The 27,904-nt window shown below is 34.0% G+C and overlaps 1 protein-coding gene across 1 annotated transcript; it reads right to left on the bottom strand.

The window, feature by feature from the left end:
• Positions 1 to 173: 173 nt before the first annotated feature.
• LOC306851452 (chordin) lies at positions 174 to 15,302 on the bottom strand. Its single transcript, XM_079387693.1, has 21 exons — positions 15,101 to 15,302; positions 13,152 to 13,255; positions 12,144 to 12,270; positions 11,701 to 11,832; positions 10,678 to 10,795; positions 10,504 to 10,591; positions 10,196 to 10,337; positions 9,976 to 10,110; positions 9,312 to 9,394; positions 9,072 to 9,219; positions 6,664 to 6,770; positions 6,292 to 6,583; positions 5,343 to 5,584; positions 4,889 to 5,002; positions 4,288 to 4,485; positions 4,101 to 4,194; positions 3,168 to 3,224; positions 2,972 to 3,075; positions 2,593 to 2,850; positions 1,030 to 1,123; positions 174 to 944 (listed from the first exon to the last, which is right to left on the bottom strand). The coding sequence occupies exons 1-21, from the start codon at positions 15,228 to 15,230 to the stop codon at positions 880 to 882; spliced, it is 2,832 nt and encodes a 943-aa protein (XP_079243819.1). The 5' UTR covers positions 15,231 to 15,302; the 3' UTR covers positions 174 to 879.
• Positions 15,303 to 27,904: the final 12,602 nt, after the last annotated feature.

The raw sequence follows: 27,904 nt of genomic DNA, 5'->3' as shown, positions 1-27,904 counted from the left end.
AAAGACCGTATTGACATATGGTGTCCATTCAATTTATTCCTTATATTTTCTGTACTTGGTCTTAAAAAGTCTTAAATTTACCTTCGTCAAACCTGCAGAAACCCTGTGAAGTCAATATGAATGTTAGTGGACATCCCACTGCAAGAGAAAGAACGACAATGTGCTTCTTTTTTGACAACATAAATTTTAAAACTGTTTATTCATCATAATTAATAAATATGCAAATACAAACAATATTCATAATATCCATCAAAATACTAAAAGAAAATAGCCATAAAATATTATATACCAGCAAACAGACCAGCAACATCAGGTGCAACAAAAATGAGTGGTCTTATGTTGATGAGTATTTGAAGCCCCGCCTCCACACCAAGCCCCACCCACAGGGCAAATCTCCAATCAGATGCATCACAACAGTCCTGCTGATTGGCTGGGATTTGAGTGTCATTATGAAGGATTGCAATGATGGCATGTGCAATTTGTTTTGAATCGTTGTGTGTGTTTTTTACTGTGGTACAAACATGTGATTGTACTTGCATTTACTTACACATGTGATGTACGAGTCTTGGATATTTTGCACCAAGTCAAATATGCAAACAAAAATAAAACAAACAATCCCATGAGAAAATCACTCAATGGGAAATTCAAACAACTGCAGCAGCTGAAATTCCTTCATCTTTTTATGCATTATCTGTTTTTGTCTTGATAGCTTTCATCTTCAGAGTGTCTTTCTCCCAAACTGTTCTCGATCCCTTTGTGTTCTGGACCTCTCCTCTGTTTCATGCATTGATTGTTTTTGCAATCCGCAGGCGTCCCGTTGTGCGTTTGAGACGACCTGATCTCAAGGCAGGAGGATGATGAACGTTGAGGAAGAAGGTATCAGTGTCTCCAATTTTTCTTTTTCTCCACCTTTTTTGCAATTTCTTCTTTATCCATTAAGTCCTCTGTAAAACAAAGACATAAAGTGTACTGAGTAAATTGTGCAGGATTTAGTAAAAAAAAAAAACTGTGTTTAGCACCAGAACTTACCCATGCATTCAGGGCAGCATTTTCCTTCTCTGCGAATGGGGTTACTGCAACTCAACAACGGACACTGTTTTCTCTGGCACTTTGTGACGCCATGCTGTAATGACAAGAGAAATTGAGTTAATTATGCCAATAATTACTGCAGGCAAAAACATTGTATTTTTATGCAGTGGTCATAAAGTGCTGTTTCAGACTAGTGGAAAGAAAACATCCAAAATACACTTTTAGGTGTTTATTTTTATCTATATATCTTTAAAAGTTTGTTTCTTCACTTCAGCAGCACTTACATACACCAAAACTTAGACTTTTATTCCTATCTGTATTCTGAAGGTTTTTACTGAGGGGGTTGTTCATATATCATTCACACAGAATTATAGAACATTTTATTTCTAAAAATATGGTGAAAATGCCAATTTTTTTAAAAAACAAGTAAGGTTTTTCTCCATTTAAGCAGCACTTACATACACCAAAACTTAGAGTTTTATTCCTATCTGTATTCTGAAGGTTTTTACTGAGGGGTTTGTTTATATACCATTTATATGGATTTATACAACATTTTGTTCCTAAAAACATGGTGAAAATGCCACATTTTTTGAAAACAAGTAAGGTTTTTCTCCATTTAAGCAGCACTTACATACACCAAAACTTAGAGTTTTATTCCTATCTATATTCTGAAGGTTTTTACTGAGGGGTTTGTTTATATACCATTTATATGGATTTATACAACATTTTGTTCCTAAAAACATGGTGAAAATGCCACATTTTATGAAAACAAGTAAGGTTTTTCTCCATTTAAGCAGCACTTAAATACACCAAAACTTAGAGTTTTATTCCTATCTGTATTGTGAAGGTTTTTACTGAGGGGTTTGTTTATATACCATTTATATGGATTTATACAACATTTTGTTCCTAAAAACATGGTGAAAATGCCACATTTTTTGAAAACAAGTAAGGTTTTTCTCCATTTAAGCAGCACTTACATACACCAAAACTTAGAGTTTTATTCCTATCTATATTCTGAAGGTTTTTACTGAGGGGTTTGTTTATATACCATTTATATGGATTTATACAACATTTTGTTCGTAAAAACATGGTGAAAATGCCACATTTTTTGAAAACAAGTAAGGTTTTTCTCCATTTAAGCAGCACTTACATACACCAAAACTTAGTTTTATTCCTATATATATTCTGAAGGTTTTTACTGAAGGGTTTGTTCATATATCATTTACATGGATTTATACAACATTTTATTCCTAAAAACATGGTGAAAATGTGTTTTTCCTGGCTTTTGTCAGTATTTTCTGATTTATGGGGTAATAAAAAGAGAGACCCAAAATCCAACAAAATAAAGCAAAATAGTTCAACCTGGCTTCATCCAATGTTCAGATTATTAAATTACATAACACCTCATTTGCCTACATTTCAGAAAATGTTTACACTTCTTAATGCAATTAATAAACTAGGGAAGTATGGTGAAATCTGTTACCCTAATCATCTGTGGCATCTTGTTTTAAATTCTCAAAATGCTCTTAAAAGAAATTTGAAATAAAGCAAAGAGAAACTTACATCACACCAGCAGGTAATGCACTTCATTTCTCCCACCAACGGGACTTTCGGGTGCCAGTGTTCACTATTCTGGTAGTAGTGTTTGCCAAACTTGCAGTGGCGCGTTCCATCCGCCTGCATCATTTCATCATCCTCTAGAGGGGGCGTGTCTTCGGCAGGACACTCCTTGCAGCAGTCTGAAGGGTTGCGTCTGATTGGTCGGCTGCAAGTGAGAGGCGGGCACGTCACTTTCTCGCAGTGTACTTCACCTGTGGAGCCCTGAGATGGAAAAAAACAACATTGTTAACTATTAATATTCATGTCTGTGTACAAATTAGGTATTTTTTATGGTTAAAACATAAAATAATTTTGTTGTGTATTATAATGTTTGTTAAATTACCTTGCAGGTACACACTGCACACTTAATGTAACCGAATGGAGGGACGAACGGATGCCATGTTGTGCCAGGTGCATGCATTTTCTGATCACCTTCAAAATAACAGCCTGAAAGAACAAATAAACATGTTAATATACAGCTGCACATTTAAAGTAATAGTTGCGATGATGTAAATTCTTGTAATTTAAAATAAACTCACCTTCTGGATCTTCCTCAACTTTTTCTACTGCAGTCGTCTCTTTGGATTCTTTCTTTTCTGTTGACACAACACAATGTAAAAATACAAATTTTAGAGGAAACATTAAACATATTTTTATGTTACTGCATCATCTTATAGTCCAAGCTAACAATCTGTACACTGCAAATCGAATCTTGATCTGTGTCTTTGTCTTGTTTTCCAGTAAAACATCCTCGAAAACAAAATATCTTCACTTAAGAAGTGAAATTGCATAAGATATTGCAAGAAAATGCATTTTTATGTGTATTTCTTACCCCATTATTTTGCCATTTTTCATAATATAAAATCTTATTAAATTTTTCTTATTTTAAGGATGCTTACATATACTAGAAAACAATTCTGATAAAAAAAAAATGTATGTCTAAAACCAGAATATTCCAACACATAAATGTACTACGTTTAAATAAAAGCTGTAGACATCAAAATGTGACCCTGGACCACAAAACCAGACATAAGGGTCAATTTTTTGAAACTGAGATTTATACATCATCTGAAAGCTGAATAGATAATCTTTCCATTGATGTATGGTTTGTTAGGATAGGACAATATTTGGCTGAGATACAACTATTTGAAAATCTAGAATCTGAGGGTGCAAAAAAATCTAAATATTGAGAAAATCATCTTTAAAGTTGTTTAAATGAAGTTCTTAGCAATGCATATTATTAATCAAAAATCAAGTTTTGATATATTTATGGTAGGAAATGTACAAAATATCTTCATGGAACATGATCTTAATATCCTAATGATGTTTGGCATAAAATAAAAATGTATAATTTTGATCCATACAATGTATTGTTGGCTATTGCTACAAATATACCTGTGCTACTGATGACTGCTTTTGTGCTGCAGGGTTACAAATATTAAACAATTATATTAATTTGACTCATTACTCACCGTCACAGATGGGACAGCACTGGTCTTCAGGCTGGATGGTGTGAGGACAGGAGAGCGCAGGACAGATCACAGGATCGCAGATCACTGTCTTCTTCTGCAGGGATTCAAACAGATCGTACACAAAATTAACCACAGTCACATAAATATGTAAACCAAAGCTACACCAGTGTGTGTGTGTGTGTGTTACCTGGCAGGTGCAGGTAAAGCAGGTGTTGTACTGCGGTGTCCACTGCGACCCATGTGCATGATGTTCTCCCTCAAAGAAGCATGTGTGTGGGTCTTTCCTCAGCTCGGCCGGGTCACGGACGAATACGAGATCGTCAAACTCTGCCTCCTCGACCACTTCACCGCGGGAACCGAACTCACAGATGTTGGGAACGTGAATCTGGAAAACGAGGATATGCATTAAACACAAAGGTTTAACATATATTACTCTGCATTTAAAGTACTCTGTTAGCATGATTGTGTTTACATACGATTTTGTGAAAGCATTGTACAATATACAAGTAGACTAAAATATATATAAAAAAATTAAATAAAAGACTAGTATTAAAATAAGGTGCTAAATAATATATATATATATATATATATAAATATATAAATATAAAAAACAAAGTTAAATACATTTATATATAATATATTTTTTAGAATTCTAAAATAAAAATTTTATGCAAATATATAAGATCAGATGGCAAAGTCTTAAAGGTTCAGCAGCGAAAAAAAGTCTCAAGGTGGAAAACAAAATTACTGTTGAAAATCTTTAAAACACTGAGCATTTTTGTACTCACCCGTCCTCGTATTTCTCCTCTTGGATTCATTTTGGTGCTGACCTGAATATAAGCTGTGCCTTCGTCCAAATGCCTCAATAACTCAACACTAATATCTTTCAGCACACCCTGAGCCTGTAAGAGACACAGAGAGACCGTTTCTGTAAATTCGTGCAAACGGGACAAGATGAACTCTTTATATTTAACCAGGATTAAATGCATTTAACCTACAAATACGGAATGCAATACTGGTTTCAGCTCATTTGGGAAAACACCAGCTTTGTTTTATAAACAAATACTTTAAAGAATTTTAATAAATAACAGCAGAATCATGTTTGTTCTGTTTCTGGCATGATTTCGCCAGAGCAGCCAAAGAAAACACGCTTTTGTTGTGCTGCAATCAGGCAGTTTACATTATCGCCGGGTGTAAATGATGCCAAATTGTGTTTAACTTCGAGGCTCTTGATTTGTTTACCTGTTGACCGTAGAAGCCAGTCAGAAGTCTCTTGTGATTGGTGGGTGAGTCGTCCATCTCGCCGATCTCGGCCAATCCGTGCAGGTGAGCGTTGACCGAGGTGTCTTCGCTCTTGCTGAGGCCGTTGATGACGATCTCGTAATGCAGATGACACTGTTCGTCCACCGAGGCCCAGGCGTGACCCGCCGCAGCCGTACGGACCGGAGGAGACACAAACTGACCCGCCAGAGGCACCGGAAGCTCTGCGGATGAAAAACAGCAGGTTTTAATTAAAAACGACTTATTCATTAATAATCAAATGATCAAAATTTAACTTTTCCAGTAAGCGGCAAATTTTGTATCCTGTATTTTAATTTTACATGGCACAAAATCATTTATAATCAGTATAAAGATGCATATATATTATATATAAGTACATAAGATCTAAAATCAATATATATATATATATATATATAAATTATTTATTAATGTTATAATTTTTATATTATAATTATATATATTAATATAAATTCATATAAATAGATATAAATTAGATATATACATTTTTATGTTATAATTATATATATATATATATATACATTAATATATATTCATATAAATAGATATAAAGCATGTTTAAAACAAGAAAATAAATTAATTTAAATGAGATGTACTGTATATATAATTTGTATTAATTTGATAATTTTTTAATTTATAAAATATAATTTATAAAAAAATTATATATATATATATATATATATATATATATATATATATATATATATGCTGAACATATAATATTATTTTTTATAATAAATTAAAAATATATATTATTATAAATAAATTTATATTTATTTATAATAATAAATTTATAATAATAAATAAATAAAATTATAATTTATTTATCTAACTTTTTTGTAACAAATAGATTTTATTTAATTGTTTTTAATGTAAATGCTGTCTTTCTCACCGTTTCGGCGAGCGTCCAGGCCGTTGTACGGCAGCAGTCGTATCTGTCCGCGCAGTTCGCTCTCCTGCTGCTCGTCCGTGGCGATGTTAATGAACAGTTCGTTCTGCAGCAGCATGTGAATGTGTCTGGCCTCGACGCGGCTGCAGCTTCCCACCGCTCGCCCGCCGCCGCGCTCCTCCGCCGCAGAGAAATCCGCCGTGATGTCGTACAGAACGCTGCGTTTACTGCGCCGCCGCGGCTTCATCTCGATCGTCACACCGACCACCGCGCTGCTCAAACCCGCCACCAGAACCTGCTCGAGAACATCACAGCGCTCAGTCGACAGACCCGGCCAAGCCATCGAGAAATGAGAGAATAGAACGGAGCCGTTACCTGGTAGTCGAGCGAGCCGTTGTGATGGAGAGTGAAGACGGCCGATCCGACGCCGCCGGTTTTCCCAGGAGTCAGAGCAGAACCGCTGGACATCACACTCTGAAGAGCTGAGAGAGGAATACATGTTACTTAATCATTTTTCAAACAAGTCAAATTGATCAGACAGCAAAAAGTTTTGAAAGTAGCCTACTGCAACAAAACACTTAGAAAGAGCGTGAAAAACATCATTTAGATTATTTTGTTGCATAAAACTAATATTGACTAACATTTTATGTTAACTTAGATGAAAATCTCACTGAATTTACATAATTTCCCAGAAATAAGAAATAGCTTGATATAAAAAAAAATTACTTGTAGTTTTTGTATTTAGAAAGAAAGTTAAGAAAACTACAGAACTGCTGGACTTCACGCTTTGAAGAGCTGAAAGAGACATACATTTACATCATTTTGCATAATCTTTTTTAGATAAAACCTACAATGTAAATAGTCAAATAGACCAGATAGCAAAAAGTCTTAAAGGTACAGTAACAAAAAAGTTAGAAAGATGGTAAAAAACTATTTTGTTTTTCAGTATTTTGTTGCATAAAACCTTGACCAACATTAAATGTTAACTTGTACGTAATTTCCTTGAGTTTACAACATGAAATAAAACCGTTTGATGTAAATGTACAGTAGGAAAAACTGTTTTGTAGTTAGAAAGAGTGTGAAAAACAACATTTTGATTATTTTTTTGCATAAAACTATGCATTAACTTCTCTGAATGTACATAATTTTACATAAAAATAGCTTGATCTACATGATTTTCTTTTTACTAGTTTTTTGTAGTTAGAAAGATGGTAAGAAAACGATGTTTTTATTGTCTTGGCACATACCTAGTCATGCATGACATTTAAACCTATTTAAAAATAAATAATGATAATATGACCTTTTTAAAATAACATTTATCAGGGTATTTGTAACAGAAAACTCTTTAAATAACTTGTGTTTGTGCATCTGACAGCAAGGGTGAGAGAACCGGGGAAAACTAAACCGAACGGAGAGTTTCGCGTGCGATTAGAGGTCCAGAGGGACTCAAACAATCAGCAGCCAGAGAAACAATCAAACCCACATGAACTCATGCGGGGTCAAAGGTCAAGGCTGGAGTCACGTCATCCCCAGAGACGAGGGGAATCAGCCGACGTGCAGGTAAATAGAGACCGTTTCGGTGTAGAAGGAAAGAAAGGCCGGCCGAGGAGTAAACAGAGAGCAAGAGCAGCGCAGGATCGCTTGGGTTTGAATTCTTCACACATAACGTCAAGCTGTTAACGGTGCAGCTGGAATCAGACAGCAGAAGCAGCGCCAGCACTGTGTGTGTGTGGACACAAGAGGCCTCACACACACACACAAACTCTCGTTTCGCTCGACTAATATACGGAATGACCACGAAACCGATCCTACAGCATTTGACCTCTGACCTCTGACCTCATCGCTGCGCATTCCTGACCTCTTCACGATCGCGATCATAATTATGAACGGGAAATCTCATTCTGGCATGAAAAATACCCGAGATGATTTATGCATGACACAAAGATGAAATATAACCCGGCGTAAATCGCAGGATAAATCCAGCCACAGCAGACAGACGGATGTAGTTACTGAGATCACAACTAAAGCCTGCTGTCATTTATTTCAGCTTCGAGCTCACAGTACAATACTGTGTTACTAAAGGATGATTCAACTAGCCTATAGAAGCCTATTGTTACATTTAAAATTAAATCTTTAATATTTCCAACAAGTCTTCCTGTTAAAGTGTTGTTGTTTTTTCTTGTAATATATAACAGTACAAATTAAGTTGATATTTATGTATTAATGGGATGATTTATAAGTTAGTTGTTGATGTTTCCTGTATTTTATTGATTGATTGATTTATTTGATTAATTATCAGTATTTATATAAAAAAATAAATGTAAATAAATTTTGGTATTCTAAAATTATATATATATATATATATATATACACAGGTTATTTTAATAAGTACATTTTATACCATATTATAAAATTATTATAAAAAAATGTATAATTTAAATAAGAAACAAAAAAGTAAATAATACATTTGTCAGCACAGGACAGAAAAGCCTTTCATGGTTCTTTAAACTGAATTATGGTTTGATTTATACCTGTATTTTTTTAATTACTCATTATTTTGTCTTATTTAACAATATATATATATATATCAGATGCAAATAAATATTAATACTTTTTAATATTATAAAATATATATAATTTAAATGAGAAACAAATAAATAAATATTAATAAATTTGTCAGCACAGGAAAGAAAACTGTCCAAAGCCTTTCAAGTCTCTTCACGCTGATTTATGTATTAAGAGGATGATTTATGAGGTGATTGTTGCCTATTGGCTGCACTTACTGTCACATGATCTCTTGCCAGAAATGTTTCCGGAGATCTGACGGGGGTTTTGACCTTCTGTTTCCACCGAGATCTGCAGCTGCCCACGGGACAACCAGAAGAGTTCACGACTGTTCAGATCGGCCAGGACTTCAGCAAAGTCAGAGTCCTACAGACACGCATCAGAGAACATGTGTTCCTTAAGATATTCTGTTTCATTCATATTCATTTCCATCAGTATATGTGTGTGTTTTGACTCACGTCTGCAGAGATGTTTGCTCGTATTTCTCTCAGCAGATGCTGTCGGTACAGCAGCTTCACTCGGACCGGCACCTTTGCAGAGACTGAAACAAAATGAAAAATAGTAGATATTGTTATTAAATTTTTTTATTTTTTTTATTTAATCTTTTAAAAAACAAATTATTATAATATAATAAATAATATTAAAAACAATTATTTTTAAAAACTTGTGCATCTGAACTCTTCATATATATATATATGTGTGTGTGTATGTATATACAAAATGAAAAAAATAAATATTCTTATCAAATTATTTATTTTTAAATGATTTAATTTAAAAATATATTTTTTATCATTTATTATAAATAATATAATAAATAATAATAAAGAAAATAGATATTTTTAAAAACTTTTGGATCTGAACTCAGATGCAAAAGCCTCTAAGTGCCGTCAGAAATGTTCTTCAATAATGAGTATTTTTCTCAGATTTCTGTGTTTATATTCAGTCATTTCACTTTCAAAACTATTCATTACCATTAAAGTGAAATTACTCAACCTACACACAGGAGCCTGATAAAAATGCAAATTTTAGAAGAAAATTTCAGACGGCACTTACAGGCTTTTGCATCTGAACTCTTCATATATACAGTATATCATTTTTATTTATTAATTTCTTTGTCCTTACAGCTCCCATGAGGAATGAGTCCCTGCAGAATCAGGATGAAATGCAGATTGTTTTCCGTGTCACTGAGCGTCAACATGGCGATTCCTCCCATCCCAGAATGCACCTCGTCAGACGTCAGGATCGCACTGAACGTTTCTGTCAGACAAACCGCAGGAAATGAGCCTACACATCTAAACACGTCAAGCTATGAGAGGAATCGAATGTAAGGTTCGACACTCACCTGCAAACAGCGCTCGGTGTTTGATGATTTTGCCCTGTATCTCCTCCTTCTTGTTGTCAGCGGTTGTCATGGAAACACGCAGCTGCTCCGCCTCCAGCTGCCGCAGGTGAGACTTCGGCAGGTTCTTCCAAACTCCACAGATCTAAACATTAAACACATTTTAATATTTTCTATTTCATTTTGATTTTAGTTCATTTTTTGTTTTTGTTGTTTCTTAGTAGTTTTTTACATTAATGCTTGTTTTATTTTATTTTTATTAACTTTAATTACTATATATTTTTTTTTATTATTATTTTTCTTCCTTTTACCATGTCTGTATCGGCCCGCGGGACTCTGAACTCAAACGCCGTGTTTCCATCGGAGTCCAGGAAGGTGATGAGGCTCGGCCGGTTCATCCTAAGAGACAAACACATGCGTAAAGTGAGCGACGGAGGAAGCGAGAGTCGTGATTGGCATCACATCTGCTGTGGTGTGAGTGTTACCTCTGGAACGAGATGGAGAAGGTCAGGCTCGTCCGGGTGAGAGTGAATCTGGCCCGAGCGACGCCGCTGGAGCTCGGAAGCCATGAGTCCGTCATGCCGGTGAGTAGAGCCACAAAATCTGTTCACATAAATCAGGGTAATCAGACTGACAATCATTTAATCATAACGTTTTCGGAAGAAATGCATAGAAATTTGTAAACAATGCATAGTTTTTAGCAAGCAATTGAAACTTTGCACATGCTTTAAGACCTTCTAAATACACATCATTTATTTTTTTCAGATTTTTCATTATTATTTTTTAAGAGATATAACCATTTAAATAAACATTTCGTGCTCGGGTCATTTTTGACCCGTGTATATATGGAGCTCCATTTGGTGTCAAAAATACTTTTGTAAAATGATCTATGAAGTTATATTAGTGTCAAAATGTTTGTAAAAATATATTTGGCCTTTTCTTCATATCTCACATACTTGAAACTGAATTTTGTTGATAAACATGAATGTACAACAAACTACTGCAGCATGAAAAATCACTTTTTCCACCCTAAAGTAAATGTTTATGCAAGTAAAATAGATTTATTTTGTTTGAAAAGTTTCAGGGTTATATTTATGTTGTTTTGTTGGAAATAAATATGTAGGTTTAATAAATTTGGACTGTTTTTGAGCCCTCCTGAGATTAAATTAAATTCCATTAATTCCAATTGGCTTGACACCAATAATTCTCATATTATATGTTTGTATAAATTTCATACAAATTTCTCACCAGTATTGACAAAAATATATATAAATTTTGCATCATAGTTTTTTTTTACTGTGGTTCATATGTAATTTGAAATTTCTCCATTTTTTATTAATAAAAAAGGGTAAATGCAAAAAAACATTTTTTCACTTTAACTCATTCATGAGAAGTTGCTGATCGTATTCAGTATGGTTTTAGTTAAAAATATTATGTTTTATAAGATAACAGTTCTTCAGTTGCACAGATTTTGAATGCATTAGGGTTAAGTGTGTTTGGAGTCTCACCGGTGGTGCTGTCTCGGTTGCTGTTCTCCTCAGAGCTGATGTAGGACCTGTCGTTGTAGGACTTGTGCAAATCATCGTCTTTCTCCTGGAAGAACTCAAACAGAGACTCCGCCTCCTTTCTCCCTGAGTCGCCTGTAACCATGGAAACCGAGATGCATGATGTCAGAGAAATCGTAGAACGCACAATAGAGCCAATGTTCTACACGGACCGGCATCCATAAACATGAGTGCAATTACACTGAACCAGACCATCTATCCACACTCGCTGCCATTTATCATTCCGTTTGTCTGCGAGAAACAGCGCTGGCCAATACTTTCCATCATTCCCTCACACTTTTTCCCGTATAACAGTGTGACGGCATTCCAGAAACGCTGGACTGTGTTTCCATTTGTTCACCATTTGCAGAAACACACACACTCACACACGTCTGCATGTGTGTTACCTTTTGAGCATGTTTTGCAGCAGTGTCCTGGAAGCAAGACCGGATCATCACAGGTTGGATCGGGACAGTCCTGTTTCATATTCCTGCAGCTCACCTTCCCAAACATCTTCCCTCGCCGGCTCCTCTGCTGCTCGGGGAGAGAGAGAAATGTGGTTTGAATTCGGATGGGCACATTTATTTATACAACTACAGACTGGCTTCACAGAAATAAACAGGAACATGCAACAATTCTGAAACGAATTTGATTCAGCTTTAAGCAGCTCTACAAAAGACAATAGAGTCAATATTCATATTTCTTTAAAAGATAATATTTAAAAAATAATTATTTAAAATAACAAAATTGTAATGTTGCATCCCATATGGCACAATTCTTTTTTTCCCCCTTCAAAATATACAAATAAATATATTAAAATAAAACAATATCAAATTTGTATAAAATGATAAATAGTTAAAAAATAATATTTTAATATATATATATATAATAACTTAAAATAATATACAAATTAAATTAATGTTGCATCTCATATGACAAAAATATAAATATACAAAAGATATATTGAAATATAATTTTTTTTATAAATTATATAACTTAAAAGTAATAATTAAAAATATATATAAAAGTAATTATTTAAAATAATATACAATTTAAAATTTATGTTGCATCCAAATGCATGCATGCAAAAAAATAATTTTTTCCAAATATAGAAAAAACGTATTAAAATATTGAATTGATGTCAAATTTTATAATTTTTTTAATTAAAAAAATCATATTTAAAATGTTTCAAAAGATATAAAATACCAATATATATTTTAAAAATATTATAAAATATAAATAGATTTTTTTAATGTATTTAAACATATTTTGCATGTTTAAAGAAAAACAAAAAAAACATTCACATTTGAAGAAAAACTATTCTTTGTCTACAACACACGTGAACATATAACATCACACGGTCAATGTTGAAAGGTTCCTCAGTTATGACATGCAGTGTGTGTTTGATGTCTTACCGGCTCGCAGTGACACATAACACAATGCATCACACCGAACGGCTCTCCGAGATCTGGATGCCACGTGTCTTCCAGCGAATAAAAGCGGCCACCGAAGGAGCAACCTGATTGAGACAATAAACAAGAGCAGCGTGAGGAGACCTCAAGGACGGGAATGTGTACAAATCAGCTTCAAACAGCCCTTTCTGAGCCAAACCTTCAAGAACACCAACTAAAACGAGCAGAGAATGTGATTTCTTCCCTCCTAACGAAATCACATTCAGCACTGGTAACCAAAACATCTCCTCGGCTTTGTTTTGAACAGAGAATGAGAGATTCGAGTAAATTTGCCATTTATTGCATCTGGAATGAGGTCAGTGATCATCAGTTGCAGTTTACGGCCTCCCTTTATAAAGCCAGACTATTAAACAATTTATTGTTAAGCTAAACACTTTCAAAGACACGCACGTAAACTGTCATATACGGAGGTAAATCATAATAAATGCCTTCGACTGTGGCTTGTGCCATTGCATCAGAGTCTCTATGGAAAGTCAGTGTTCATCTGGTTCTTAGGAGATTATTTGGGGTCTATGTTGTCTAAAACATCAGATGTATTGATGGTTCTCTAAAGAACTAGAGAAGTTAGTTATTTTTTGAGGTTTTAGGCTCCAATTGCAGCTTAAATTTAAAGCAAAACAACCAGACCAACAAATGACCAGTTTTTCATCCTCATTAAAACCTGAAATAAAGCTTCTGATTGGAATCCAAATGGTTTTATTGGTTTAACTACGTCTTTAAAATAGCATCTGGTGCTTTAAGGAGCTGAAGAACCAACGATGGGTCATCAAAAACTTAATTAGCCCCCAAAGAACCATATAACAAATCATGAACTCTTTACAGCCAAAAACGTTAAGAAAAGAGCCATTGAAGAACCTTCACAACTATATTCTCCTTTGGAGATCAAAATACTGTTATATTATGTTGGTTCTGTCCAAAATATCCCTGATGATTAATGTTCTTCAGAACTGTTTTGGTGTCTAGTATGTTCTTTAAAACATCAGATGCAATGATGGTTTTCCAAAGAACTTGGAGCTTTTGGCTCGAAATGCAACCTACTTATGATCAAAAAAGAGTTTTTCTTCATATACACTCATTAGAACCAAAAAATAATGGTTCTAGTTGGAATCCAAATGTTTTTTTTTTGCATTTGGTGCTTAAAAGAGTTGAAGATCCAATATTAAATCATTAAAACACACATTAAGTCATTAAAACATCAGATGCACTGATGCTTTTCTAAACTGAGTTATGTAGGCTTTCTTTTCCAATTGCAATGTTATTCTTATCAAAAGAAGACTTTTTCATCATATGCACTCATTAAAACCCAAAAATAATGGTTATAATTTTAATCAATTGGGTTTTATTGCATCTGATGCTTTAAAGACTTTAAGATAACGAAACATCAGAAACTTACTTAGCCTCCAAAGAACCAACTCAACTGTTACTCTATATTGCTCTTTGAACACTAAAATGCTGTTGTATTATCCAAAACATTTCTATTAATGCTCTTCAGATAAATATTTCAGTATCTATCTTCTTTAAAACACCAGATGCATTGATTTCTAAAAAAAACAAAAAAATGAAGTTATTTGTGGAGCCTTTTGGCTCTAAATGCAACCAAAACCACCTCATTCTTATCACAAAAAAAGTTTTTCCCTCTATGCATTCATTAGAAACAAAAATAAACGTTTTCCTTCATATTTAGAATAAAAAAATAAGCGTTCTTATTGTAATCCAGTCGGATTTAAATGCATCTGCTGCTTTAAAGAGTTGAAGAACCGATAATGAAGCATTAAAACACACTTAAGCTTCCAAAGAACCATATACAGAAACGGTTCTGGAGAAAGACCCTGTATTCGCTTCTTCAGTCGCGTTATATCGCTCTTTGGAGATTGAAATGCAGTTGGTCTTACCGGACAAGCCTTTGGATATCATGGGTTCTGTCTCTGGCTGGATGGGTAACGCGGGGGTCTTGAGTCTCGAACCCAGAGCCGATGCGATGCACGCGCAGCACAGAAACCACAGCACTCGCAGCGCGTCCATCCCTCACAAACCGAATGAATAGTGCAGTTCTCCCGGAGTAACTCAGTTCAGACGAGTCGTCCTGCGCACGGTGTCTCATACAGAGTCGCTCCCGGTTTTATCCGGTGTTTGTGAGGAGGGGGGCGGAGGGGCGGATCCTCAGAGCCCCGAAAACTTCACCTGCGAATATCAAGCGTTTAATACACATCCACCAACACTTATGAATGATCTGAATCACTTTACACAGTTTTGTCTCTGGATGGCGTCTTTTCCGTTCGTCCAATCAATTTAGTTTCTTCTTAAAAATCCATGAAAAAATTATAATTGAGTCAAAATTATCATCAATAATGATGATAATGATAAATAGATAGTTGTAGACAAATGCTTTTGTATTTAACCAATTTTTTATGTTTAATTAATTTTATTTAATTTGCTTTTTATAACAAGAGTACAATGTTTGCGATACATTTAATTTTATTTTTATACTTTTTGCCCTTTTTTTCCAAGTAAATATTCACCACAAGCCTGTTGGGAAACAAAATCAATTAAAATAATAAAAAATAATATTTATTTAGCCTTTTATAACAAGAGTACAATGTTTGCAATACTTTCATTTTTAGCTTTTTGCACTTTTTTCAAATAAATATTCACCACAAGCCTTCTGTTGGGAAACAAAATAAATTTAAATAATTAAAAATAATAAATCATAATAGACATTGATTTTAAAAAAGTTAAATTGGATGATTTTATATCATTTTTTATTATTATAAATTCTGTAATTCTTAATTTTGAGGTTAAAGACGGATGCATCAAACAGGCAATCTGACAAAAAGATTAGAACCCAAATTCATTTGATAAACTATAAAACATTTAAGATCCACAAAGAAGTTTTGATAGTTTAAAAATATATATATTCTGGTGCTTAAAAAGAGCCCACAAGGCAAAACATAATTCTAAATGACCTATAATGTAGCATTTAAACTTTTTAGCCTCCAAATACCTGTACAGCAACTCATACTGCTGAAGCTAAAGAACAATAGAACACTCTTTATTTTGAAAATTAATTGTATTTTTACATGTTTTCAGAGACAATTATTTAGCCAGCATTGAGCACATCTCTAAGCGCTGGAGAGCTGATTGTTGTTTTGTCTCTAGTTCTCTGGTTTGGGCCTCGCTGCTCCATGATTCTCATTTTAATGTGCTTCAACATCCATCAGCCCCCTGCTTAAATCAAAGGCTGAGTGGGGAGTCCTTTATTTCTCAAGACTTCCTACACAAGTAACTCACTGAATGCACCCTGAGAAGAACCAGGGCCTTTCTTTGAGAAGAACAATGAGGAACCGAAAGCAATTATATTTCCCTCACTAAGTCTTCAGGGAAGCCAAAAAAGTTGGAAATAAAGGCTTTAATGGAGACACACTCTTGTATGGGGTTTTGCTGCATTTGCTGGTTTCATCTTTAATGTTTAAAGTTAAAAACATCAATAAAGATCAATGATTTTATTTGTCAATTGATTTCCTTTCATATCATTGTTGTTTTATATGCCTTTTCCTTTTTGATAAAAGGGGAAACGTTCCCAGCTAACCTAAATATGTTGAACGTTTGGCTAATGTTGTCGTTACGTTATGAAAACGTTATTTCTGAATGTTCTTGTGACGTTTTTAAAATTCCGAACATTAAGGAAACATTCCATTTTATGATTTGAATTTGTTACTTTTAAATGTTCTCTGAAGGTTTTGTCGTAAATAGGAGAAATGTTAGATGAGCGTTCACCTAAAACATTTCCTAAAAAAGTTCCATGAAATATGTGTAAATAATTTTAGTTTTTATTCTAAGAACGTTTTGCTAAAGTTCCCTTTAACTTATGAAAATGTTATTTTTGAATGTAAACATTTTTTAGAATGTTTTGAAAATGTTTGTTTTTGGTTATTCGAACAGTAAGGGAATGTTACATTTTATCATTTTGCCAACATTCCATTTGAATGTTCTCTGAAGGTTATAGTAACATTTAAAAAACGTTAGACGAACGTCCAACTGAATAAAACGTTCCACAAATGATGTTTTTGTGCTAATATTTTTAGAACATTATTAACACCAGATAACGTTTTATTAACGCTATGGAAGAACGTCAATCGGATATAAATCTGGACACTTTCCCTTTAAATTTAAAGACAGTCATAATAATTAATATTAATAATCTGTAGTGTTTGTGGAAGACCTCCCTCTCTGTATGTGGTTATGGGGTCATTTCCCCTAGGCTCTAAATGATGGCGAATAGGTTAATGGAATAATAAAATAACAAAATAATAAAGCGGGTCATATATCAGTGACCCGGAAACCTCCCGGTTCCCCGCGGCCTTCCCGCATGCAGATGTTAAACGCGGCTATAGAAGACGCTCTACATGAGAAAGACGCGCAATAAACGCCAGCAGGGAACACAAGGCTTGTTCTCTTTTCACTTCTGAGATTAGAGATAAATAGAGCTGCACGGCCCAAAGATGTGTGCGAGCGCGCCTTTGTTTTAGCGAGGCATGTATTTTAATGCCCGCGCGTTGGATTTGCGTAAAAAGTTTCGGAATGTTCGGGTTTCTTATATAATAAGAGTCTCTAATAAATAAGTCGCTTTCGTTAAATTACAATATTGACATTTATAATAGATATATATATATATATATTTGCAAAATTATATTTTACGAAATTGTATATTTTTATTTAATACATTTAGGAAGGCTATATTATTACACAATTATACATTTTAAATTCAGTAACAAAAGCTGTAACTTAATTATAATGTTGTGTTGTTTTATGTATTATATTAGCCTATTATTTTAAAATTATTATTTTATTATTATTAATTATTAGGATATAATGTAGAATCGTTATAGTTTAATTTCTATCTATATAATACATTTTATTTAGGCGAAATTAAATGATTATACATTTTAAATTAATTAACAAAAGCTGTAACTTAAATATAAATTTGTCTTATTTGCTTTAGTTTTATTATTATATTCGCCTATTATTTTAAAAAAATATTATTGTTTTATTTATTGTTTTAGTTTTTACTAAAATTTGTAACTATTATAGTTGCATTTTTGTGCATTTATAATAAATTTTATTTAGGCAATATTAAACGATTATAATTTGTTTAATTTAATTTGACATTTGTTTTATTTAATTTTTATTATTATTATATTCGATTTTTTTCATTATTATTTTCATTATTATTTTTTTTATATTTATTATAATTTATAATTATTATAGTTTAAGTTGTACATATGTTTATAATAATTTATGTAATTTATTTAAGCTATAGTAAACGATTACACATATTTAATTCAATAACAAAAAAATGAAACTTAATTATAATGCATTCAATAGGCCTGCTCTGGTAATGAAGTTTCTCACGGTCGCTATGTGTTACAGCCTCATTATGCTCCGTTAACAGACATGTGAGACAGAACTAAACATCACAATATACACAGCAAATGGTCAGCGTGTGTATTAGCGTTTCCGAAGTGAGTTCACAGGTACACACGAGGTGTTTGAGCGTGTGTGTGTGTGAGGTGTGTGTAAGGTGTGTTATTTTCATGCTGATGGAGCGTCACACCTGCGCATCCGCCGAGAATGGGAATCGATCATCAATCGATCATGAGCTCTTTGCACTTCATCATGAGGTGATAACAGAAGATATTATGGACGCATTCACGACAGGAACCTCGTCTTATAATGAGAGAAGAGGTGTGTGTGTGTATGTGTATTCTGATATAAGAGTTTCTGTCTTTTCTTACGGGCAAAACTTTCAGATAATGGGCCACGATATGTTTATATAGCCTAGCTATGTCAGTATAATTGCATCTAATAATTCTCACTTGATTCAAGTTGTTTTGATTTGATTATATAAATGTTTGATGAAACTGAAACATCATAGCCATATATATCGTGGTATTGCCATGTCTTAATTGGTTTTAACCATAACATTTTTTAGTGAATACAACATAAGTCAGTATCTTGGTAGGCTATATATCAAAGGACAGTGATATACATTAAAACATTTAGTATTTTGATATGTAAATGGTAGTAATACATTTATATACTTTAAAGTACCTTTTTTCCCATTGTATTTCCATAAAATATACCATTTTGAACCACAAAGTACCATAGTAGGAATATACACATCACTTTTTTTGTCATGTGTAAAAGTAAAAAATATGATTTAATACGTCTGAATCCACTTGACTACATTGAATTATCTGTGTAAGCTTCATTATTTTATTTGTGTATTTATTGTTTTTTTCAGTATGTATTTATTTTGCAGAGGCATTTACACTAAATATACTTCCATTTGAAGATTCTGTCTATTCTTAGACAAAATATTTCAGGTAATACAGTTGCACAGACATAAGTAAAATACCATAACCATACAAACATACTGTGCTAATGCCATTAATGTACCTTGTTTTATTTTATTTTAACCATATTATTTTTGTGAATATAATGCAATCAGTCAGTAACATGGTATGTATCAAAGGACAATGATATACATTAAAATGTTTAGTATATTTTGGTAATGCCTTTATATTTTTTGAAGTGCCCTTTTTGAATGTGTACCATGGTATTTATCAAACTACCATTGCATTTCAATAAAATATACCTTTTGTTTTTGGACCACCTTTCAGTACCATGGTATATGAATATACACTGTAAAATGTTACACCCCAGGTAAATAGGGTAAAATAATGTATCTAGATTTCACCATAATTACCCAGTTGACTGATTATATTAAGTTTTGCAAACATTTTTTAATTAGTTTTTAGAAATATTATGTTTAAATATGAAAATGAGGCATTATTGTATAAATATGAACTAATTTGCACAATTTTCCTGAACACTGGATAAAGCCAGGTTCAAGATTCTTGTTTGAATTTGTTGACATATTAGAGTTAAAGATTTTTATAGAAGGGATTTTGGATTTCTTTTTTTTATCACTCTATACATCAGGAAATACTGTCAACAGATGGGGAAAATCATCATGTTTTTAGGAATAAAATGTAAAGGAATAAAAAAAAAAGTGAATGGTATATAAACAAACCTTTCTATAAAAACCTTCAGAATGTTGAGAGGAATAAAACTCTAAGATTTGGTGTCTGTAAGTGCTGCTAAAGTGGAGGAAGAAACTCATTTTGAGAAAATGACCTTTAAAGATATGTATTATAATTGAAATCTATATGCATAAATATATAAAGTGCAATAAAAAACAAAAACACGTGAATGGCATACAAACAAACCCTTCTATAAAAGCCTTCAGAATATAGAAAGGAATAAATCTCTACGTTTTGGTGTACGTAAGTGCTGCTTAAATGGAGAAACAAACTCATTTAGAGAAAACAGCATTTATGTACGTATTGTAATAAAAATCTACAGACTCACATAAAGTGCAATAATAAAACGCTTGCATGATATATGGACAAACCCCTCTATAAAAACCTTCAGAGTATAGATAGGAGTAAAACTCTAAGAATTGGTGAACGTAAGTGCTGCTTATATGGAGAAAAAACCTTTAAAGACATGCACTGTGATTGAAATCTACAGATGCGAATAGATAAGGTGCAATAAAATAAACAGTTAGAAGTTTACTTGTGATGTTTTCTTTCTACTATAGACTGAAACAGCATGTTATGAAAAGCCAAATGTCTAAAGTGACCAGTGCATAAAAACAATGCTTTTTTTTCCTGCAGTGTCTTGAATCCACCTGACGACGGTTGACATGAGTCGTGGTCCTGATGATGGTAAGTCACCGTGGCTCTCTATCTGATGAATGTTTAAAAAACTGTCAGGAAACAGTAAACACACACATCCTGTCCCAATGCACACCGAGTGTTTATCGCGTCCAGACATCATCATTACGACACACACACAGCGTCAGGCGGCTGACTCACTCAACATGTATTCATTTATATGTTCTGATGCATTTTGCAAGCAGCAAAATAGAAATAAAACACAAAAACAACAAACTAGTCACTCATTAGGCCAACTGAATCAGAGCTGGTTTGTGAGGAACATTTGTTTTGAGCAGGAACTCACTGATATGCCTTTTCAAGGGCGTCAGGAGATGAATGCATTGTGATAATGGAATAATAATGAGAAACAGATGCAGTTAACAGGTCACTAACAGGCAGAAGTACTCGTTTAATATGCAAATGCATCTCCTTCACACATATTAGGGGGGCACAGACTGTTTTGATCGGACCCTGGTGTGAATTGAAGGCCTTGCGTTTTGCTTTCTCACCTCGGTTGAACCTGGAGAACATCATATACATATGAACCAGGTTCTCGCAACGTTAATGTTTTTTAAAAGTTGTGTAAATGATAGGACAAAATGTGACAAAAATGTATGTTTATGGAACATTCTCATAACTTTACTAATATCTGATATACAGTCAAACTAAACTTTATTCAGACACCTGCAACATCTCTCACATTATCAGTTTATTTGCAAAATGGTAATAAAATATGAGAAGATGGTATGTAATGAATTCGGTTGAATAACTGTCAGCTGTTAAATTTAAGAACACAATTAGATAAATAATACCAATTTAGCTCAAACAATTAAGCAATTCTTCATTTTGTTCAGTCTGTGGTGTAAAAAGATCACATTAGCAATTAAAGAAAAACACTGAAGAATTTTTGGGTATAATATGTCACAGTTTACTTTATTTTGCTATCCTCACTTACATAAATGAACTATAGTATCCTGGACCCACTAGTAAAAAAAATGTTTTAATAATTTTTAGTGTGACTGTACATTCTCATAACATTGAGATCAACTTTCTCAGAATTACGTTTTTGTGCTTGAACGTTGTCATAATATTGAGATAAAACGTTCTTAGAATATTATAATAAACATTCAAGAAATGTTATGTTTTGGGTAAAAATAAAATTAGCAGAACATTGTAAGAAATGTTTTTGTAATCTTTAAATAACATTCTAATAACAACAAGAAAACTATACTTTCTACCGTTCTTAAAATATTAAAAATAAACATTCAAATAACGTTATATTTTGGGTGAAAAACAGTTTTTGTAAGCTTTAAATAACATTTTAATCATGATAAGAAAACTAGACATTTTAAGGTTCTTAGAATATATAAAATAAACATTCAAATAATGTTATATTTTGGTTAAAAAGTGAGTAGAATGTTGTAAGAGGCGTTTTTTGTAACCTGGACAATTTTTACATTCTTAGAATATTAAATAGAAACATTAAAAAACATTATATTTAGGTGAACATTATAATCACGGCAGGAAAACTGGACATTTTAGTGTTTTAGAAATATTTCAAAACAATGTTCCCAAAACGTTTTATAACCTAATTTTGTTACCTGGGAAAGAAAACTGAGATCTCTTCATTATATCTTGCTTCTCATATGTTTTCCCTGAGGAAATGAACTCAAACATTTTGTATGAGAATTACTGACTCATTTGTGTCTCCTGTTGTTTATTTATCCTAAGAACTTGTAGAAGAAACATTTGAGCCGAGCGGACACTTAAACGAGGCGTAACTGAGACCTCCATGTGAAAGACCAACCCATGAGCAATGAAATCAACACTTTCTCTCTCTGATAAGCCTGTGAATGTTGTTCTAGATCTTGTTTACCACTTTCCCAGAGCAAGACACTCACAGAGTTTGTGTTTACAAGGTAAATGACTTGCATGCTTGTTTTCAAGCCTTGTTTTTGAGTGGTTTATCTGAATAGAGGCCTTTAACATTCCTTCTGACTCTCATCAGACAAATACCAATCGAATCTGACCAATGCTGATCGATTTTTCAGGAGACAATATACAAGACATCAATGTGTGTGTGTGTGTGTGTGGTCTGATGAATTAATTTACTGTCCTGGCCAAAACACAAACACAGAGCTCAGAGAATGTGTGAGAAAAGAGAAAAAGGAAGAAATGAGGCACAGTTCTAGATTCATCAAGATTCTGTCAGATTATTCAAGTATTTGAAGAAAATTGTAAATTGTTGCATCTAGCATGAATCTTTTAGACAGATCCTATTCCAGTATCAACTTTGTCTCCGATGTTTTTCATGCAATTCCTCATGAGAAATAAAAACACCCAAACGAGTCAATAATTGTCATAAAATAAGAGTATTGAGCTATAAAATTAATGTTAATTGAAATTAAAATGGTAAAAAAGTAATTTTCATTACCTGAAATAAAATAAATGTTAATTGAAAAAATAAAATAAAAATCATAATAATAAAATCAGCTGCTTTGCCAAGGCAGCATATATCTTTTTAATTTAGTTTAAGTATTAAAATATCTAAATCGAAATAAATTTAAACTTTAATAAAACTTTAGAGGCATATTAAAAAATATATAGAATTACAACAACAGCAACTTTAACTATTAATAAAGAAACAAAAATGTAAAAATAAAATCTAATTTAAATTAACATAATAGTGCATCAAATCAAAATAGTACAAAAAATGAGAGCTTATCAAAGCTTAGATCATTTGATGAGAAATGTTTGAGTTTTTGTTGAGATGTCAGACTTATTATTGCAGTTTTTGGTTTCTCAGCAAATCTGAGCACAGTTGTAACGGGGCTGACGAGACATGAGACATGCGGATCCATATGCAAAGCTTTATTACAAAACATGGTCAGAAAACAGGCAGGGTCAGACAGGGGCAAACAGGTATGGCAAGGGCGAGACACAGCAATCCGTGGAGCAAGCGTGGGTCGACGATCAGCGAACAGTATCCAAAGGGGCAAGGCAGAGAGATAATCCAGAAACGAAAGCAATAATCCAAACGGGGAGCAAACGGAGTCCAGACGGCAAGGCGAAGGGTTAATCCAGGAAACACGGGCAGGGTCAGACACGGCAAGAAAAACAAGGCAAGACTAAGACTATCACTAAGGCTCTGTAATGTAGCTATCCCTGGGAGAGTGATAAGTGCTATACAATTACAGGAACAAAACAGAAACACGGAATGGCACGGTAAAGCAGCTAGCGCTAGGAGAGCACTAAATGCAGATCAATACTCGGCCCAGAGCAAGAGGAAGTCCCAGGTTAAATAGTGAGTGCGTGATTGTGAAATGAGCATCAGGTGTGTGTGATGAGTGAATGGTGACAGCTGTGATCTGTGCAATGCATTGTGGGAACTGTAGTCCAGTGTGCTGTGTAGTGTGAGAGTCAATGTGGTGAACGGGTGACCTCTGGTGGTGGTTAACCGGGAGAGCATGGACCAGATTCGTGGCAACAGTTTGAGACATTGTTGAGATATTTTATGAAACTTTAATCAGCTATAGCTATAAGATATAGTGTTATTATTCACAAATATTTGACCTCAACAATAAAGTATCCCAGAGAGACATGTAATAATAAATAGGTTTTATTATTTACATGTTATTTACAGTATTTCAGGAATATTTTTATTATTTTATTATTTCAAATTATTTTATTTATTTCCTGTAAATGAGTTGTGTGGCATCTTTGGTTATTGTACAGTATTTCAATCAAGTGTGTGTTCAATTCTCAGTCATTATTCAAAGGATGACAAGCGTCATTTTGGAAACACAATCTCTTGCAACCACTAAATATAATACAGAAAATATAGTCCCACTGAACATAAATACACAAAATACAAAATAATTTCACCACAAGAAGACAATAAATGAGCTTGCTTTGGGATTTTTTTTCTAAATCCTCTGCCCTACAGGTGGCGCTGTTTGCAGAGTTTTTCAAGAAGCATTCATGATGCTACTTTATATTTTGTCCAAAACAACAGATCTCTACGGAGCCCCTAAAGGGACATGGTGGTGGAAAAAAATATTTTGACATTTTTCTCTCACAAAACCAGTTGAGTTTGGACAAACTCTTCCTGTTCACTTTACTTACTTAATGTGGTTTAATGTTTTAAAACAGTGACATTGGAGGACCAAATTCGATAATTATAAATACTGATTAGGCTATTATTACATTATTATAAATATTAAATACATTGTTAGGCTAATATTAATAACCGTATTAATAACATTGCTATTAATAAAGCAGAATAGCTCAGAATATGAACGCAACGTGCTGCACGTTAAGCTTTTTCTCCCTCAAAGAAAACGCTTAATGAACGAAGACATGATTTAAAAACATCAAATCTGTTTACAGTTTATATTATGCACAGAAAAGCAGATGCGTTTTCGTCCCCGTAGACAAAACATTATAGAAAAAACTCTTAGCACGTTGCTTTTCTATGCACAGAGTATATTTTGAATAAAATATCAAATTTGGGCTTTTATCACTTTTTGTAATATATATATATTAAGCCACATTAAGCGTGCTTTTCAACGCTTATCATGCAGTTCAGCTCATATTTTGTGGTCATCTGCTTGCATGCAGACAGTACATATTTGTAATACATAATATAGCATATTTGATTGTTTTTATAATCTTCATTAAGCGTTTTTTATGAACCACTGCAAGCTGTTTAATAAACAGGGAGTGTTTGTCCGAACTCAACTGGTTTTGCGAGAGAACTTGGCGTGTAACGGTACACAAATATGACGGTTTGGTACATACCTCGGTTTTAACGTCATGGTTCGGTATGATTTCAGTACAGCAGGGGGAAAAACTAAACTTTTTTTTTTTCTTTAAATACATTGTTATAGTTCAAATGTTCTTAGTGATATAAATCTATCTCAGCTTATGCTTAAAACTATAGGGAGCCCTTTTACATTATAAGGTTACAATTATGCCTAACAACTTAACCCAAACTTAAATTTAATTACTTTTTATTTTTAAATAGATGATCAACACTCAACATAAAAAAAAGTGTATGCAAATATGTAAATTGCACATAATGCAGCTTTTAAATGAACTTATAAATAATACAATTTCTAGGCTATTTGTTCAAATTCATTCAATTAAACACTGGCTGTCATAGCATGTTTTATAACAGATTAATTTAAACATACATTAAATAATTAAGACTAACAGGTTTAGTAAAATATAATGAGTATATGGTGTAATATTTGGCGAAATGCTCCTCTCTAGACTTGATTTCTCTAGTGAACTAACGAGCTGTGGACACTGATGACTTGTAAATTAAATGCTGCGTGACATTTTATTTCCACTGTTTTGTTGACGTCTTTCTGCGGTTGAAACACTGATTGAGCGATTACAAGAGTCATGTTTTTTCACATAAAAACTAGTAGTACAGAGAAAGGAATGCTCTGCTCAAGTCTGCGGCATGTCACGGCTCAGACACGGGAACCGGAGCTGATTGCGGTCGCTCGAGTCAATGCTTGAAAGTGAGAGTGACGCGACACGTGGCCAAGTATGGTTGTCTTGCTCGAGGGCACCTCAGTCGTGTTATTGAGAGTGGAGAGGGTGCTGTACATTCACTCCCCCACCTAGAACTCCTGCCGGACCTGAGACTCAAACCTGCAACCTTTGGATTACGAGTCCGCCTCTCTAACCATTAGGCCACGACTGCCCTTGTGTCGGGTTTATACCAGAAGTGGCTCTCCGAGGCGTTTATACAGCGTTCTGTCATGCCATTAAAATAAAATAAAAATACTGTATTCGTTCGGTACACATGTGAATATGTGTACTGTTACACTCCTAGAGAGAACATAAAACTTTTGCGAGAGAATGCAAATATCTTTGTGGGAGAGCGCAAGAGTTTTGCCAGAGAATGTAAATATCTTTACAAGAGAATACAGAAGTTTTGACAAATATTTTTTCCTCCCACCCCGATTTTCTTCCACCACCATGTCCCTTTAGGGGCTCCGTAGATCTCAGAGGGCAGCATAATGTCACTGTCTAACTAGGGTGCTGCCTGGGTAGAAAGCACGCTAGGTTTTGGAACAGGGTCGTTCTGTACTGTTATTGGTCTCAGACAGTGAGCTGATGCTGGAGACGAGACCCGAATCTGAGTCTGAAATCGTGGCTGAAATCTCCTCAAACTTCTGAATCACGGCCCTCACCGACCCAAACACAACGTCCCGCCTCCAGCGCCCGCTTCCCGACCCTCCTGGACCACGATAGGCAGAACTGTGGCTGAGGAAGACGTGATTAGGTGGTGGCAGGCCAGGGCGGAGCTTAAGTCTTCCCTGGCCCAATTGAAGAGCAGGACAGAGGGGGGCACTGAAGTGGGCGGGGATTGCAGCAAGAAACTCTTGAGTTACCGGATTGTGAAAGGTTATCGAAGCTCCGCCCACATTTAGAAACACGCCCACTGTCTTCAGCTGAGGAGGAACAGAGGGGAGGAGCTCACGCTGTCCGTCAAACACCGTGTGAAACGCAGAGCCACGCCTCTCCAACCACCAGCCACGCCCATCACATGATGAAATCACTCCTGAGGAAGAGGAGAGGAGAATTATGATTTTATTTAAAGTTTTAGTAAATTTAGTTTACCTTTCAGTTCTGTTTTGGCCTTATTTGGTAGTTCCTGTTGTAGTTTAGCTAATGATTAATCATCGTTTAGTCCTTTCACCTGTTTTGTGTTAATTATCTCGTTTGCTCCTTTGTTCCCGGGTTCTTTATAAGCCTTGAGTTCCCTAGTCTAGTTTGTCGTGTCTTAATGTTATCTTATGTTATCTAACGTTATATTGAGCTTTTGTACCAGTGACTTGATTTATATTATTAAAATACCTGTGTTGCCTCGAACCCTCGTCTTCTTGCCTGTCTGGA

The sequence above is a fragment of the Barbus barbus genome (assembly GCF_936440315.1).
Source record: "Barbus barbus genome assembly, chromosome: 31".
NCBI classification, from domain to species: Eukaryota; Metazoa; Chordata; class Actinopteri; order Cypriniformes; family Cyprinidae; genus Barbus; species Barbus barbus.
The sequence above is the reverse complement of the archived record's forward strand: the minus strand, read 5'-3'. Positions and strand labels throughout refer to the sequence as shown.

Excerpts from the sequence above, each read along its gene's own strand:
- LOC306851452 (XM_079387693.1), bottom strand. The coding sequence starts at position 15,230 with ATGGACGCGCTGCGAGTGCTGTGGTTTCTGTGCTGCGCGTGCATCGCA. Across the intron at positions 5,003-5,342 it reads CTGGCTTCTACGGTCAACAG|GCTCAGGGTGTGCTGAAAGA; the intron begins GTAAACAAATCA and ends TGTCTCTTACAG. Across the intron at positions 3,076-3,167 it reads AGTTGAGGAAGATCCAGAAG|GCTGTTATTTTGAAGGTGAT; the intron begins GTGAGTTTATTT and ends TTGTTCTTTCAG.